The sequence below is a fragment of the Sturnira hondurensis genome, unplaced genomic scaffold, assembly GCF_014824575.4.
Source record: "Sturnira hondurensis isolate 20B ecotype Veracruz unplaced genomic scaffold, ASM1482457v3 Scaffold0006496, whole genome shotgun sequence".
NCBI classification, from domain to species: domain Eukaryota; kingdom Metazoa; phylum Chordata; class Mammalia; order Chiroptera; family Phyllostomidae; genus Sturnira; species Sturnira hondurensis.
Window position 1 is genome coordinate 19,740,097 of NW_028079127.1, and position 14,866 is coordinate 19,754,962.

At 60.7% G+C, this 14,866-nt stretch overlaps 3 protein-coding genes across 6 annotated transcripts in view; 2 read left to right on the forward strand and 1 right to left on the reverse strand.

Moving 5' to 3' along the window:
• On the forward strand, positions 1 to 2,603 carry GMPPB (GDP-mannose pyrophosphorylase B). Its single transcript, XM_037049712.1, has 9 exons — positions 1 to 376; positions 471 to 551; positions 646 to 694; positions 1,001 to 1,143; positions 1,321 to 1,479; positions 1,564 to 1,642; positions 1,716 to 1,843; positions 1,926 to 2,108; positions 2,190 to 2,603. Exons 1-9 carry the CDS (start codon positions 248 to 250, stop codon positions 2,319 to 2,321), a joined length of 1,083 nt encoding a protein of 360 aa, XP_036905607.1. The 5' UTR covers positions 1 to 247; the 3' UTR covers positions 2,322 to 2,603.
• RNF123 (ring finger protein 123) overlaps positions 2,573 to 14,866 on the reverse strand; it is a 26,344-nt gene continuing 14,050 nt past the window's right edge. For all 4 annotated transcript variants that reach the window (XM_037049704.1, XM_037049702.1, XM_037049703.1 and 1 more), the window contains 15 exons: positions 14,741 to 14,824; positions 13,969 to 14,076; positions 10,732 to 10,909; positions 9,833 to 9,907; positions 9,596 to 9,683; positions 9,418 to 9,505; positions 9,237 to 9,321; positions 7,893 to 8,032; positions 7,599 to 7,787; positions 7,433 to 7,508; positions 7,142 to 7,226; positions 3,456 to 3,598; positions 3,216 to 3,310; positions 3,002 to 3,087; positions 2,573 to 2,908 (listed from right to left, as the gene is read on the reverse strand). In XM_037049704.1, coding sequence (XP_036905599.1) covers positions 2,788 to 2,908; positions 3,002 to 3,087; positions 3,216 to 3,310; positions 3,456 to 3,598; positions 7,142 to 7,226; positions 7,433 to 7,508; positions 7,599 to 7,787; positions 7,893 to 8,032; positions 9,237 to 9,321; positions 9,418 to 9,505; positions 9,596 to 9,683; positions 9,833 to 9,907; positions 10,732 to 10,909; positions 13,969 to 14,076; positions 14,741 to 14,824 — 1,641 coding nt within the window. In that variant the 3' untranslated portion in view covers positions 2,573 to 2,787. The remainder of the gene's footprint in view (positions 2,909 to 3,001; positions 3,088 to 3,215; positions 3,311 to 3,455; positions 3,599 to 7,141; positions 7,227 to 7,432; positions 7,509 to 7,598; positions 7,788 to 7,892; positions 8,033 to 9,236; positions 9,322 to 9,417; positions 9,506 to 9,595; positions 9,684 to 9,832; positions 9,908 to 10,731; positions 10,910 to 13,968; positions 14,077 to 14,740; positions 14,825 to 14,866) is intronic.
• On the forward strand, positions 3,592 to 6,804 carry AMIGO3 (adhesion molecule with Ig like domain 3). Its single transcript, XM_037049709.1, has one exon. The coding sequence runs from the start codon at positions 4,331 to 4,333 to the stop codon at positions 5,837 to 5,839; it is 1,509 nt and encodes a 502-aa protein (XP_036905604.1). The 5' UTR covers positions 3,592 to 4,330; the 3' UTR covers positions 5,840 to 6,804.

Sequence of the window (14,866 nt, forward strand, 5' to 3'; positions counted from 1 at the left end):
GCCGGCCCGGGGCCTGCGTAAGTGTGGAGCCAGCGCCTTTCCAGCCGGCGTTGCGTCCTGGTTTGTGGCGCCCCGGATTTCGGCGTCAGTGCGTCCTGGGTGACCAGACAGACCCAGCGTTGGTCAGTTTGGCAGGTGAAGGGCACGGGTCCTGCCCGGCAGTGGGAGGGAACGGCAGAGTCGGCCTAGCGGGCCGCGAACACCGTGGAGCCGGGCCTCAGTCTCCAGCTGCCCGCTCCCAGGCGCGATGAAGGCACTGATCTTGGTAGGTGGCTACGGGACGCGCCTGCGCCCGCTGACGCTGAGCATCCCGAAGCCACTGGTGGACTTCTGCAACAAGCCCATCTTGCTGCACCAAGTGGAGGCTCTGGCCGCGGTAAGGCCGGGAACGTGGCAGGATGAGGGACGGTGGGGGACACCCATACCTCTATCTAAGCCCACCTGTCTGCTGGTACTGTTCTGTCGGACAGGCAGGTGTGGACCACGTGATTCTGGCCGTGAGCTACATGTCTCAGGTGCTGGAGAAGGAAATGAAGGCACAGGAGCAGAGGGTGAGGCTTGAGTCAACTTTTGGCCCTTCCCTCGGTCCCCACTCAGCTTCTCACACCGGTGAGAGGAACCTAACTGGGGCTTTTTACCTTCCAGCTAGGAATCAGAATCTCTATGTCCCACGAAGAGGAGCCTTTGGGGACAGGTCAGTAGAGAGGGGAAAGTCTCTTGGGAGTTTAGGGCAGGGGTGTCAAACTCATTTTCACCGGTGGCCACATCAGCCTCACATTTGCCTTCAAAGGGCCAGTATAATTTTAGGACTGTATAAATGTTAACTACTCTTTAACTAGGGGCTCAGTGCTGCCACTGGGTAGAAACAAGGTGCCAGGCGGCCCCCTGTGGTTTAGGGCTAGGAAAGGAGTAAGACCCAGCCTGGATGGAGCCTGCTGAGCCTGAATCCAGGGCTCACCTTCCCCTGGACAATGATGACCTGTTTGTCTGCCTCCAACAGCTGGACCCCTGGCACTGGCCCGTGACCTGCTGTCTGAGACCACAGACCCCTTCTTCGTCCTCAACAGTGATGTCATCTGTGATTTCCCTTTCCAAACCATGGTGCAGTTCCACCGGCACCATGGCCAGGAGGGCTCCATTTTGGTAAGGGCCAGGTCTTTCTTCTCTGACACTTTTACCTCCCATGTCCAACCTCCCTTATATTGTGGGTGCAGAGCTATGCAGACTTGAAGATTTGGGGCACGGCTCCTGAGATTCATGACTATGTGCACATGGAGGTACAGGAACACTGGACTAGGCCTGAGGTCCCCTTGCATTCAGGTGACCAGAGTAGAGGAGCCCTCGAAGTACGGTGTGGTGGTGTGCGAGGCCGACACAGGCCGCATTCACCGGTTTGTGGAGAAGCCACAGGTGTTTGTGTCCAATAAGATCAACGCCGGCATGTACATCCTGAGCCCTGCTGTGCTGCGGCGCATCCAGGTCGGTAGCGGTGCCTCTTGGGGGGCTGGGGTAGGGCAGGCTGCCGCCACCATGACCCTGCTCACAAGCTGCCCGCCCCCACAGCTGCGGCCTACGTCTATTGAGAAGGAGGTCTTCCCCGTCATGGCCAAGGAGGGGCAGCTCTATGCCATGGAGCTGCAGGGTGAGGCAGGAAGGCCACAGGGTGGGGGCGCTCTGTGGCTGGGCTGAGCCCCTGATGCATTTACCCCCTGCAGGCTTCTGGATGGACATTGGGCAGCCCAAGGATTTCCTCACCGGCATGTGCCTCTTCTTACAGTCGCTGCGACAGAAGAAGCCTGAGCAGCTGTGCTCAGGCCCTGGCATCGTGGGCAACGTGCTGGTGGTGAGGCCCTCGCCCAGCCCATCATTAACCCCTCAGTCCTGGCGGATAAGCTGCCCACTTCTGTTTTCCCCACTGCCCTCAGGATCCAAGTGCCCGCATTGGCCAGAACTGCAGCATCGGCCCCAATGTGAGCCTGGGTCCGGGTGTGGTGGTGGAGGACGGTGTGTGCATCCGCCGATGCACAGTGCTGCGAGACGCCCACATTCGCTCCCACTCCTGGCTCGAATCCTGCATTGTGGGCTGGCGCTGCCGCGTGGGCCAATGGGTAAGCCTCTGGGCTGGTCAGATGGGGAGAGGGGCAGGCAGTGTGCCTGCCTCGCTGACAAGGCCTACCCTTTCACCCGAGGTCCGGATGGAGAACGTGACGGTGCTGGGTGAAGATGTCATAGTGAACGATGAGCTCTACCTCAACGGGGCCAGTGTGCTGCCCCACAAGTCCATTGGGGAGTCTGTGCCAGAGCCTCGGGTCATCATGTGAGGGACGGCGCGGGGCCGCCTGAGCCCGTTATCTGCCAGGGGAGCCCAGGGCAGATACGTCCCAGCTGCCTGACGTACCCGAAGGCCCTGGACTCCTTCGTTGCCTTTTCCCCGGGGAGGCTGGGACCAGGCTGAGACTGTTGGACATCTGCCTTCTCCTGGGGACAAAGTCTGGCGGGACCCCCTGCTGGGCACACCCCTAAGGGGCACACCCCATGAAGTCCATTCCCTCAAGAAGGGCCAGGCCCAGGCTGTATGGAATAATAATTTAATGCTCACTGTGGCCCTGACTGAGAGTCAAGCTCAGACACAATGAGGGCATGGCTGGGCTCCCACTGCTGAGGTTACACACAGGCAGGAAGGTTGGATGTGTGGTGGGAGGTGTGGGGGCTGGCAAGGGGCGCTCATAAATAGGGCCCAGCCTGGGTCTGGGCTCCAGGGTGAAGGCTCCTGCTGTGGGGACTGACCTAGGCAGCTGAGGAAGTGGCACTCGAGTTGGCTGCCTTGTCCCAGTCCTCCACAGACACGATGGTGGCTTTGCAGAAAAAGCAATCCTTATTATTCATCAGGTGCTGGTTGATGCAGGCTCTGTGACAGGAGGGGATTAAGGTGGCCTGTGTGTCCCTGCTTTTCCCCCTGCCCTGCCCCACCCTGTCTCACATAGCCATGGGGCCCACTTACTTGCAGGATTTGTGACCACAGGGTTGGAACACAGCAGAAATGGGGTGAGCATAGCAGATGGGGCAGAGGTCCTCCTCACTGGTGGGCTGCAGGGAGCAAGGTGGGAGGGGTGCTGGGATTGGTTGCCCACGCAGGTGGACATACACAGCCTACACAGTGCGCACACAGTCATGCATTCAAGTGACAGGTGTGGGCCTGTGGTGGCCCCACTCACCAGGGAGGCGGCTGCTGCCTGGGCAGATGCAGAGGTCAGGTGGGTCAGCATCTGTTCCACCTGGGCCAGCTCCTCAACACTGATGTAGTCTGGATCTGGGGTTGGTCAGAGGGGTCAGGCCAAGTGTGGCCCTAGAGCCAAGTGCCTCAGTACCCCCAGCCTGAAAGTCTGCTCTTTTTGAGACTCATGGCCTGGCCCGGCCCCTAGTCCCCGTCCCCTGACCCACCCTGGCCAACTCACAACTCTGTAGGGAAAAGCGCTTCCGGTCGGGAGCAGGCAGGGCAGTACCAGGAGCAGGGGGTTCTGGCTGCCCCAGAAGGTAGCATATGGAGCGGAGCTGGAAGCAGGGGTCGGCCAGGAGCACTGATGTGGCTCTCTCTGTCCTAGTGGGAGAGGGTGTGAGATGAGTTAGGAGGCTGGGACCTCTCCGAGAGCATTACCTATTGGGGGGGATGGGGAGTGACACCCAGCCCACCCCATATCTCTGATTCTCAACCTACCCTCAGAAGTCCTAAATCCCAGTAAGGACCCACACAACTGGGGTACCACTTTGAGGCACAGGGGCACTACCAGAAGGCAGTGCAAGTTCACCTGCCCCCTAACATACATTAACCCTTTAAAGAAAACAGCAAACTTAAAGGCACGCTTGCCAGGCCGCCTTGTTACTGTGCAGGGAGATTAGATAGGCGCCGTAGGAACCTGCTGACCAAGCACAGGCTGGGGCATTGAGGCCAGAGTTGCATTCCCTCCGGTGGCCACGAGGGAACCTTGCTCCTGGGGGCACAACTGTCCCGCCCCCCTCCAACGGGAGCCAATGGGAGCCCGAGGCCCCGCCCCTGAATAATTGGCTCCGAGAGAGTATTTAGGAGCGAAGTGTCCCAGAAAACACTCGGAGAGCTGGGGAGACCCGAGAAAGGAGTGCTGAGAGCAGCGCGGGGCAAATCGACCTGGAACTGGTGAGCAGGAGCTGCCGGCTGTGTGGGGTCGACTTCGCATCCTGCCTTCCCCGCCATCAGTCTTTCTGCGCCACCCACGTTGAGCATGGGCAGAAGGGGGTGAGTCCCGGAGTTGCGCCCCACGCAGAGCTACCGGTCCCACCCCTGGTCTTCGCTGCCATGGCCTGGCTGGTGCTGCTGTGCATACTGCACGTCGGATCAAGCACCCTGGACTCGGAGACCGTATTGAGCCCCATGCCCCATAACTGCCCCTACAATTGCACCTGTGCCGCCGACCTGCTAAGCTGCGCGGGCCTTGGGCTGCAAGATGTGCCGGTCGCATTACCTGCATTCGCTGCCGACCTCGACCTGAGTCACAATTCGCTCCAGTACCTGCCGCCTGGCTGGCTAACCCCCCTCTCCCGGCTGCGTGCCCTGCGCCTGGGTCACAACGAGCTGGAGGCGCTGAGTCGCGGAGTCTTTATTAATGCCAGCGGCCTGCGGCTGCTCGATTTATCATCGAACGTGCTGCGGAGGGTTGGTCGCCATGACCTCGACGGACTGGGGGCGCTTGAGATGCTGCTTCTGTTCAATAACCGCCTGGCGCACTTGGACCAGCTTGCCTTCCGGGGCCTGGGCATGCTCCGCCGGCTCTACCTCGGCTGCAACGAACTGGCCACCTTCTCTTTCGACCACCTGCATGGTCTAAGTTCTGCCCACCTCCACACTCTGGATCTCTCCTCCAACCACCTGGGACAAATCAGCATACCCAGCCTGGCAGCGCTGCCGGCCTTTCTCAAGAACGGCCTTTACCTGCACAACAACCCGCTGCCCTGCGACTGCCGCCTCTACTACCTGCTGCAGCGGTGGTACCAGCGGGGACTGAGTGCTGTGAGTGACTTTGCACGCGAGTACACGTGCCTGGCTTTCAAGGTACCCACATCCCGTGTGCGCTTCTTTGACCACAGCCGCGTCTTCGAGAACTGCTCGGCTACCGTGGCTCGGGGACTAGAGCAGCCTGAAGAGCAGCTGCAAGTGCAGGTGGGTCGGTCCCTGAGGCTGCACTGCAACACCAGCGCCCCCGCCCTGCGCGTCGCCTGGGTCTCCCCACAGCACGAGCTGCTGGTGGCACCAGGGTCTCCCAATGGCAGCATTGCAGTGATGGGTGATGGCAGCCTGGCCATCAGCAGCGTGCAGCCCTGGCATGAGGGTATCTTTGTGTGCCTGGCCACCGGGCCCCGCCTGCATCACAACCAAACACATGAGTACAACGTGAGTGTGCACTTCCCGCACCCTGAGCCCGAGGCCTTCAACACCAGCTACACCACACTGCTGGGCTGTGCCGTAGGCCTGGTGCTGGTGCTGCTCTACCTGTTCGCGCCGCCCTGCCCTGGCTGCCGCCGATGCTACCGCCGCACCTGCCACTGCTGGCCCCGAGCACCCAGCCCGCTCCAGGAGCTGAGTGCGCAGTCCTCGGTGCTCAGCAGCACGCCCCCTGACGCCCCCAGCCGCAAGGCCAGCGTCCACAAGCATGTGGTCTTTCTGGAGCCAGGCAGGAGGGGCCTCGACGGCTGTGTGCAGCTGGCAGTCGCCGAGGACTTTGACCTCTACAACCCCATGGGTCTGCGGCTCAAGGCTGCCTCAGAGTCCACTAACTCCACAGGCTCTGAAGGGCTGGTGATGACCTAGGCTGCCCAGGGCCCCCACCTGGGTCATCGTCTGCCTGCTGCTCGCCCTGCGCCCTGCTGCCATGCAGAGTACTGCCACTGGTGGGAAGCATGGGCTGCGTCCTTCAGCCTCCAGAGTGAGCCTCCTACTGCACCACAGTCGCCCCACTCACTGGTACAGGGGTTGGGGCCCCTGACCACCCTCCTGCCTCACCTCAGCACAGGGCTGCCTGTGCCCCCTTTCCTCCGAGTGTGAGGACTGGAACCGAGGCCCATCTGGGACACCCCTTGCATTAGAGCCCCAGGGCACCCTTGGGGGCTGAGGCAGCCACCCAGGAGTGGTGGGAAGGGCTGAGGTATCAGCACTTTCCCCTCCCTAAGGAACTGGCGAGGGAGTGGGCGCCAAGGGAAACGGGGAGGGCTCCGAAGGAAGACCTGCCCCACCCCCACACACACACCAGCAGGCTGGAAGGAAGGAGCGAGCCCTCTTCTGATGAAAGCAGACTCCACGTACCAGTACCCAGCCTACTCCAGTTGCCCAAATCCACTCAGAGTCCAGTGGGCAGGCATGAGGCTCCTCCGCAGACCCCTGGGGGTCTGTCCTAGGCCTAGCCAGGGTGGCCCTGCTCCAAGTCCAGGAGCATCTCAGGCCACTCTGAGGGCACAGCCTCTCCCATGGGCTCACAAAGAGCAGTAAAGGGCACTGTGGCCCAGTGCCCCCAGCTTCTTAGCCGTGAAATGCCTGCTGAGCAATGGCCCAGACAGGTGGGCGGAGCCGGGCCTCGCTGTCCCTTGGGGGGAGAAGCCTCTTAAGGCCTGGCAGCGGCCTCAGTCTAATGACTTTGTGTGGCTCTCACCCCCTCCCGCTGCTACAGGGAGGCAGGGAGGGGCCTGGGAACCCCTCCTGTGTGCAGCTGAGCTGGGGGCCCCCGGAGGGCCCTGAATCTGGTTGTCACATTGTTTCTTAATAAAGGTAGCACACGCTCATTGCCAAAGCCTTCATAGATGCAGGTGGCAGTGTGTGCGCGTGGCTATTGGTCTCAGAAGCGCTGTCCTGGGCATTGTAGGGTGCCCCCCCAAGAGTCTTGGTCCCCCTGCCCTGCCTGAGGCCCTGAACATGGGCCAAGCACCCTGTCCAGCTGGGGCCCCTGACTCTCCCACTCAGCTGCTGCTGTGCTATCTATTCAGGCATCTCAGCCCTTTCTGCCTCAGACCGGGCCCTGAGCTCCACTTTAGGGATGAGGAAGCAGCTTCAGGGGGCCCACCCAGCCCCCTCCCCACGAGACTTCCCACTCCCATGGGGGCCATGCCTCTTGACACTCACCCTGAGGCTGGGCCATGCACCAGCAGCCGCACCAGGATGCCTGTCACTGCCACCAGGATAGGGTAGTGGTCCACACTTTCCAGGCCTACAGAGAGGCAGGGAGGGGGATGAGCTCCCCACACCCGCCTGCTGGTGCCACCCTCCCTCCCCACTGACCTCTCAGCTGAGGGGAGAGCTAAGGCTGGGGCTGCTGAGCCTGGCTGCGCCAGCACAAAGGGAAAAAGGGCATCATTGCTCCCGGCAGCAGAACCAAGGCCCGGTATGTTGGGTGCAGGGCACCCAAGTCCTCACCAGGAAGCCACAGGGTGACCACACGGTCAAACAGGTTCCTCTCAGCCGTCACCCGGTTCAGCACCTGGTTCAGTAGCTGTGAGGGTAGCAGGCAGTCATTGGCCAGATGGCTCACCCCTGGCGTATCCCAGGGTCCCACCCGCTCTCCTTGCCCTGCTGGACACACCTGTGCTAGACGGCGCAGCAGCATCTCAGAGGTAGGCTGGGTCCAGTCAAGGAACACCTCGGGCACCAGGGTGATGGTCATCTCCAGGACGCGCAGCAAGCTGACCGAGAGGTCAAAGCAGGTGGCACACACCTTGAGCTGCCGAGTGTCCACAAAGTTCCTCTCCAGGCGCTCAGCAGCCTGCTGGATCTAAGCCACCAACAGAGGGGCGGGCAGCAGTCAGTGGCCTGGCCAACCGCAGGTCATGCCTTCTGCTCTGCGACACCCCGGCCCCCAGAGCCCCCCACAACCCACCTCCTGGATCATGCCGATGAACTCAGAGAAGGCCCAGTTGAGCTGGTTGAGGACGCTGTTGAGGAAGCTGGGTGCCAGGTCAGGGTCCTGGCGCAGCAGGTCCGCCATGTGCTGCTGCAGCAGGGTGGAGGGACAGGGCTCTGCAGGGGCATCGGGGATACTAGTTAGGGGCCCTGCCTCTGTCTTCACTTGTTGGGCTATTGTAAGGACAGAAAGGTAGCTCTAGGAATGCTCAGGAGATGAAGGCAGAGGAGCAGGGCTAAATCTTTCCCCTCCCTCTGCTGAGCAAGCCACAGGCTGAAGTCGTTTCCAGCCCCACAACATCTCCCCCCAGCCCCAGGCCTGGAGCAGCCCTCAGCCTCCGCCCCAGCAAGTCCTCAATCACAGGCCCTTCGGCGGGGCCGGACCTAGACAGGGTGACCTAGACCCTTCCTCACTTGCCTCAAGGCCAGCTTCCCCAAGAGCCTCTTCTAAGCCCTGCCGTCCTCTACTGTCCTCTGCTGCCCTTGGCCTGGCCTTGGCATACAGCCGAGGTGGTGGGGGCCAAGTCTGAGCTGATAGGCAGCAGTAACCAGAGCCTGCAGCCGGGCTGGGCAGCCCTCCCACTCCCCGTGCAAATCGATAGTTCCAGCAGCAGCAGGACGCGGCCCGGCCCACTGCCACTCGGTACTTGCAGCTCAGTCCCACCCTGGAGGCAGAACCCAGGCAACTGGCAAGGACGCGCTGTGTGACTTTGAACAAGGCACTTGGCCTCTGGGGATACCCTTCAAGCCAAAACAGCCCACAAAGGCAGAAGCACACCCTGTGGGCCAAAAAGAGCCACCAGGTGGGGACAGTAGGCAGACTGTGAGCTAGACCACCCACGACCACCACGCCTCCCAGAGAGGGATCACAGCCTCCACTTCCAACCACATGTCCCTTCCTCCAGGAAGCCCCGTGAACACCCTCTGGGGCCCTGTGCAACCCCTAGTCTGTGCCCCTCTGGACTCATGTTTCCAAGCAGATGGCAAAGAAGGGGCACAGAGACATGGTGCTGGGATAAGCATGGAGGTCAGGGAGCAGGGTTTTCACCCTGCATAAGCTGTCAGCAGGCTGCCAAGACGCTGACCCTTTTCACCATGCAGAGCTCCAGGCCCAAAGGGCACACGGGGGACAGGGGAGCAAGGGTGAGTCGTCCCAGAGTGTCCTTGGGCTGGGAGGACCAAGGAGAATGGAAACCCTGGGGGACAGACCAGGAGTTTGGGGCCCAACATGAGTCCCAGAGAAGGGCAGGAAGAAGTGGGAAAGTCTGAGAGGCCAAGAGCAGTGGGCAAAGGCCGCTGCCAGCCCAAGCTGGGTACTCACTCTGGAGGCTGGGCAAGTTGGCGTCCTCAGGTTTGATTTTCAGCAGGTGTGGCAGCCGCGTATAGCGGTACCCGAACCCACAGCCCTGAAGGTAGGGTCAGTGGAGGTCAGTGGAGGTCAGTGGGGCAGGGCAAGCCTTCATTCCAGCCACCACAGTCACTGCCCCTCCAGCCAGGCTTACCTTCCAGAGCCGCACCAGGATCCAGTTGGTCTGGGCCCAGGGCCGCTGCTCGTAGGGAGCCAGGAGGCTCCTCACCATGGCAATGCGCCTGCAAGGCAAGGGGCAGCAGACACAGGGTGAGGCTGGGCACGGTGCTGCGAAGGGCAGGGGGCATCCCCCACCCCCAGCCCCCACTCACTGCTCCTCAGGAATGCGCTCCACGGCCCGTAGGGAGTGTGGGTAGCAGACGTAGCTGGCCAGCGCCTGCATCAGCGAGTCACGGATGTCTGCTGGGACAAGCCGGGCCTCAGCTCGTGCCTAGCATGAGCCCTGGCCCCATGCTTCATGCCCATCTGGCCAGCATTTTGTGCAGACAATAGGCAGCCTGCGATGCCATCCCACCCCATCCCCCAGAGCCCTCTGTAGGGCACCTCACCAGTGCCCACGATGCGTGTGTCGGCGAAGTGTTTGGCCAGGATGGCAGCCAGGCGGGTCAGGGTCTCTTCGTAGCCTGAAGGATGGAGAGTAAGAGCTGCTGGCTGGGAGTGGGGGCTGCAGAGGCGGCTGCCCCTTGGCAGGGGGTGGGCTTGGGGAGTGGCTCCAGAGCCAGCTCCAAGGCTCAGTCTGGGCCCAAGCGGGCATCTGGGGACTTCAGACACCGCATTCACTGAGAGCCAGTGAGACACTAGGGTGCAGACTTGCTATGAGGGGAACAGGAGTCCTGGCGAGAGCGCTGACTGGGCCCTGATCCACCTGAGCACATGCACTGGGTGACTCAGCAGTTACCACCCCGGCACCCACAGCACCTGCTCTGAGGACAAAGCATACACCTAGATTTGAATTGGGGCCAGGGCAGACAGGGAACCTGCCAGCCCACAGCCTGATCCAGGCATAACCAACCCACCCCAGCCTAGAATCGGGGGTCTGCAAGAAGCCGGGGTTCCTGTGGCCCTCAGCAGAGCCCCACCCTGCTGTGACCAAGAGACAAGCCCCACCCCACACAGTGGCCACACCCTGTGGCAGTGCCACGGCAGCAGGGTGAGAGGCCAGTTGGCCCCTGGCCACGGCGCCACCTAGTAGGAAGTGAAGGCAGGGTCCGCTTTGCCCGTCTCCCTCCCCGGCCCAGGAGGAGCTGCTGGTTTGGTGGAGCTGGCACCAGGCAGGATTCTCCGCCACGCAGGCACTAGCAAATGCTTGTCTGATGCCGGCGGCACGGAACAGGAGCTGCCTCACCTCCTGCTCGTGAGCGTGTGCGCTGGGCCTCGACTCACAACGGGACTCCTAAGGCTCTCACCAAAGGCCCTTTTCTCCCCTCCCAGCCCCAACGGGCCTCACCTGGGAGCTCCTCCATGCTGTGCACGGGGCCAAAGTAATTCTTGAGAGCGCTGTAGCTGTTGATGGCCACGCTCAGGTAGAACTCGGGCATGAAGGCAAAGAGTGGCCCCGTGCGGTCGCCGTGCTCGATGGTGCGCAGGCAGACGCGCAGCAGCCAGTAGATGTCCAGCATTTTCTCCTGCGGGAGGCACACAGGGCTGTTGGGGGGCTCAGAGTGAGGGTCACAGTGAGGGTCACAGTGGGCACAGCTTATCAGTCCGGGGACTGGAAAGGTTCTGGGGAATGTGATGTGAGAAATGAGAACTGACCCCAGGACGCTCAGGCAGAGACGACCAAGCACTTGGCAGGCAAGAAGGGTGCCCCTGGCCTGGGGAACTCTGGTTTGCTTTCATTTCAAAAGCACGGGATGCTTTAAGTAAGTGGCGCTGTGTGACCAGCAGTCTGTCGGGAGCACTAGTCAGTGCAGAGGGGCTGCAGGGGTGTTTGGGGACAAGGCTGGAGAGAGCCACAACCTCATCTAGGCTCAAGGCAGGAAAGGGACTGGATGGCCTGTAGGGACAAGGGCATGGCTACACCAATGCGGCAACATTTCTGGGGGGTGACAGAGCCTCCAGGGAGATCACAAGAGCTGGAGGAAAGTCAGCCTGTTGCAGAGCAAGGGGTGGTGCTTGGTGAAGCCCCGTTACCTGGAGATCCCCCAAAGGACAGGCACTGAGTTGGCAGAAATGTGGTCTGGAGCTCAAAGGGGCCAGCGGGGGAAGTCAGGAGGAGTGTGCCTGCTGCTGGGACAGAGGCCACAGAAAACAGACAAGACCTACAAGGGCCTTCTGTCCCACAGTATGGTTCCCAGACAGTCTGCCAAGACCCACAAAGGAGACCAGACCCAGGCCCAGGCCCAGGCCCCAGGCCCCAGCCCAGACCCAGAGCACCCACATCTCTTGGGGAGGAGCCAGAGCTGCCTCCTGGGGGCTGCACAGCAGCTCTCTGAGGCACCTTCAGACCCAAGAACTGGGGAGAAGATGGCAGCAAAAGGTCATAGGGCAGGCCTGGCCTGGAGCACACATGGCAGCAAGCCAGAGGCCAAAGCAGGCTGAGTCTGAGGAGGGGGTGGCAACGGCACTGATGCAGCCACAGGGCCGCAGTCATGGGGGTGAAGATGTGTCCGCAAAGGGGGGCAGCTCGAGAGAGACCTTGCAAGACTATTTCAGACAAATGGAGGGGCCTGCACTGGGCTAAGAGTGAAAGGAAGCTGAGGCACTAAGAAAGAGGGAGGAGAAAGTGGGAGCTGTAAGTGGGCACAGAAGCAGGGAAGGGTGTCCTGGCCTTTCCCCTCTGTTGACAGGGCGGGGAAGCAGGTGAACAGGAGGCAGGCGTGTGAACAGCAGAGCTGCGGGAGGGGAAGGCACTTCCGCGGAACACGAGCTGTGGAACGGCAAGCCCACAGCCAACACCGCCCCAGACAGCGAAAGGCTGAAAGCTTTCCCTCTAAGAGCAGGAGCAAGGCAAGGAAGCGGCTTTCACCACCTCCCTTCACGGAGCACTGGGAGTTCTGGCCAGGGCGACGGGCGATGCATTAGGAGAGAGAAGTAAAAGGCTTCCTCGTTGGAAAGGAGGGAACATAATGGTCCCCACATCAAGGGGCACTATCAGCAGAGGGAAAAGCAGCCCACAGGATGGGGGGAAATATTTGTAAATTGTAATCTGAGAAGGGGTTAATATCCAGAATATATAAAGAACTTCTGCAAATCAACAATAAAACGAGCAACCTGATTAGAAAATGGGCAAATGGACTTGCACAGACATTCTCCAAAGGACACACACAAATAGCCCATAAGCATATGGAAAGATGGATGCTCAACGTCATTTGTCACTACAGAAACCCAAGCCCAGACCACAGCAAGATGCCACCTTTCACGAATCTGAATGTCTGTTACAGAAAATAAAACCAAAAAAGAGAGTGACGAGAGTCCTCAAGGATGGGCAGACACCGGAAGGCCCGTGCCTTGCTGGTGCGAACATGAAACGGTGCGGCCCCTGTGGGAACCGGCCTGTGGCTCCTCAGAAACGCTGAAATAGAACGACCGTGTGACCTGCCACCTCTGCTTCTGGGCACAACCCAGAGAGGTAAGAACAGGGCTGCGTCCATCAGTGGGCCAGTGGATGGCAAGATGGAGATCCGTTTTACAACACCGTGAATGTATTACTGAACTGTACATTTAGAATGACTGGGAAAGTAAGTTATATGTTGCATTTTACCAGAATTGTAAAAAATGGCTAAGACGGTACATCTTCTGCTATGTATATTTTATCACAACTTAAAAAGAAGGTCAAAAGGTGGGAAGGCGAGGTTCCTAAGAGCCATGGACAGGCACCGGACCCTAGTGGTGGGAGAAGTTCCCTGACAGGGGACATCTCTCCAGGGCCTGAAGGCAAGATGGTCTTTGGCAGGAGAGAGAGGAGGGGCTGAATGGTGGTGGAGGAGCCACCAGGAGAAACAGCAAGCAGAGATGGCAGGGTCGCGATGGGACACCAAGAGCCTTGACGACCGGGTTAGGGCCCAAGAAGGTGAGACAGATGCTTACCTGGCACCTGGAGAGGTGCGAGAACAGGGAGGGGAGGAAACAAGTCTGAAGGGTCAGGGCCTGAGGCCCAAGTGTAGCCAGAGGGAACTTGCCCTCTGTCTGTCCCCCCCCCTTGAGGCTGGCTGTTCAGGAGGGCACAGCCTGGTCTTTCTGAATCACTCCTGGGTGTCTCCAGTGTCCGGACAGTGCCTGGCACTCTCCAGGCTCCGGGTAGTTGTTACTGATAAGTGGGTGAGCGAGCGAGCAGGAACAAGCCAGTAGCCTCAAGGGTGAGACGTGAGTCTGAGAAGAGGGGATGCAAAGAACAAGGGTGTGGCTCGGGACAGGCCACAGAGCCCCTGGGAGGGAGGTGGTGCTCAGGGTGCAGGGAGAAGGGGAGGCAAGGAGAGACAGATTCTGTTCAGTCCCCGGGTTTATGAGCTGGAGGAGGACTGGGGAGTCTAAAATAGCCATGTGAGCAAGTTCACAGTCATGAGAGGTGCAGGGAATGTGGCATGGGATGGGAGGAAAAGGGATGAGGGATGGGGAGGGAGCGTGTGCCAGCGGCCCAGGGCAGCAGGGCGCATCAAGGGGCTGGTACTTCCCTGCCCAGCCTGTGGCTCATCAGTGAGACTGGGGAGGGCAGCAGCCCCTGGCCAAAGCCACCTCTGCTCACCTGGGAGTAGACAGTAGCATGGACCCAGGCAAGACGGCGACTCAAGTGGTCCAGCTTCTCTGAGAAAACTCTCTGGCTCTTGGTCAGCTCCTCAAGTATGTCCTTCCTCTGCCACCGGAGGAGAAAAGATGGTCAGGACACGCCCACCCATCCCCGTGCGTGGGGCAGGCAGAGGGCCAGCAGGTCTGCCTCCGCTCTGCAAACCCCTCTCCTGCCTCCGACCCATTGCTAAGTCTGCGCAGCCTCGGGACAGAACCATGGTCACCCCTGGGACGTGGAAGTGAGATGCAGCTGGGGGCCCGGGAGCCCCCAGCTGGGACTCCTCGGGGACTCTGGGATGAACTGCAGACAGTTGGGGGCAGGCGGCCTGCCAGGGACTACCAGCCTGGCTGTGCCTGGCCCTGCTCCCCAGGCTAGGTGAGCTTCGGGAGGGGCTCCTGTAGCCTGGGGGAGCAGGGCCGCTTCCTGCTGACTCTGCTGGCGGCCAAGGAAGCACTCAGGGTCAAATCCATAATTGATGAGCAGAGTGGGTGTGCTCAGCACTTAGCCGGCCGGGGGTAGGGGCACCTGGCACAGGCCGTGGCTGGTTGATGGGGCTCTGATTATGCCCAACCCTGGTGCCAGGCCCCTCTCATGGGCCCCACTATGGTCAGGGCAGGGGCAGGGCCAGGCCAGATTTCCTCTGTGGACTGCCCTGGGAGTCCTATGGGAGCAAGCTGCCCCTCTGCCCCACCCTCCCTCCCAGAGACCCACCTGTCTGTGCAGGCCTTACCCGCTTAGGGCAGCGGCGGAGCTTGTCCTCGGTGTTCCTCAGAGCCATCGCATACTCGTTGACATCGTCGGACACACCCACCATCTGTAGCATCGGACACCACACATCTGTGGTGACCTTTGGGCA

Bases quoted from the DNA above. Each gene is read 5' to 3' on its own strand.
- GMPPB (XM_037049712.1), top strand. From the start codon at position 248: ATGAAGGCACTGATCTTGGTAGGTGGCTACGGGACGCGCCTGCGCCCG. The intron at 1,144-1,320 runs GTAAGGGCCAGG...CCTTGCATTCAG, and splicing joins GCCAGGAGGGCTCCATTTTG to GTGACCAGAGTAGAGGAGCC. The intron at 1,480-1,563 runs GTCGGTAGCGGT...CCGCCCCCACAG, and splicing joins CTGTGCTGCGGCGCATCCAG to CTGCGGCCTACGTCTATTGA.
- AMIGO3 (XM_037049709.1), top strand. From the start codon at position 4,331: ATGGCCTGGCTGGTGCTGCTGTGCATACTGCACGTCGGATCAAGCACC.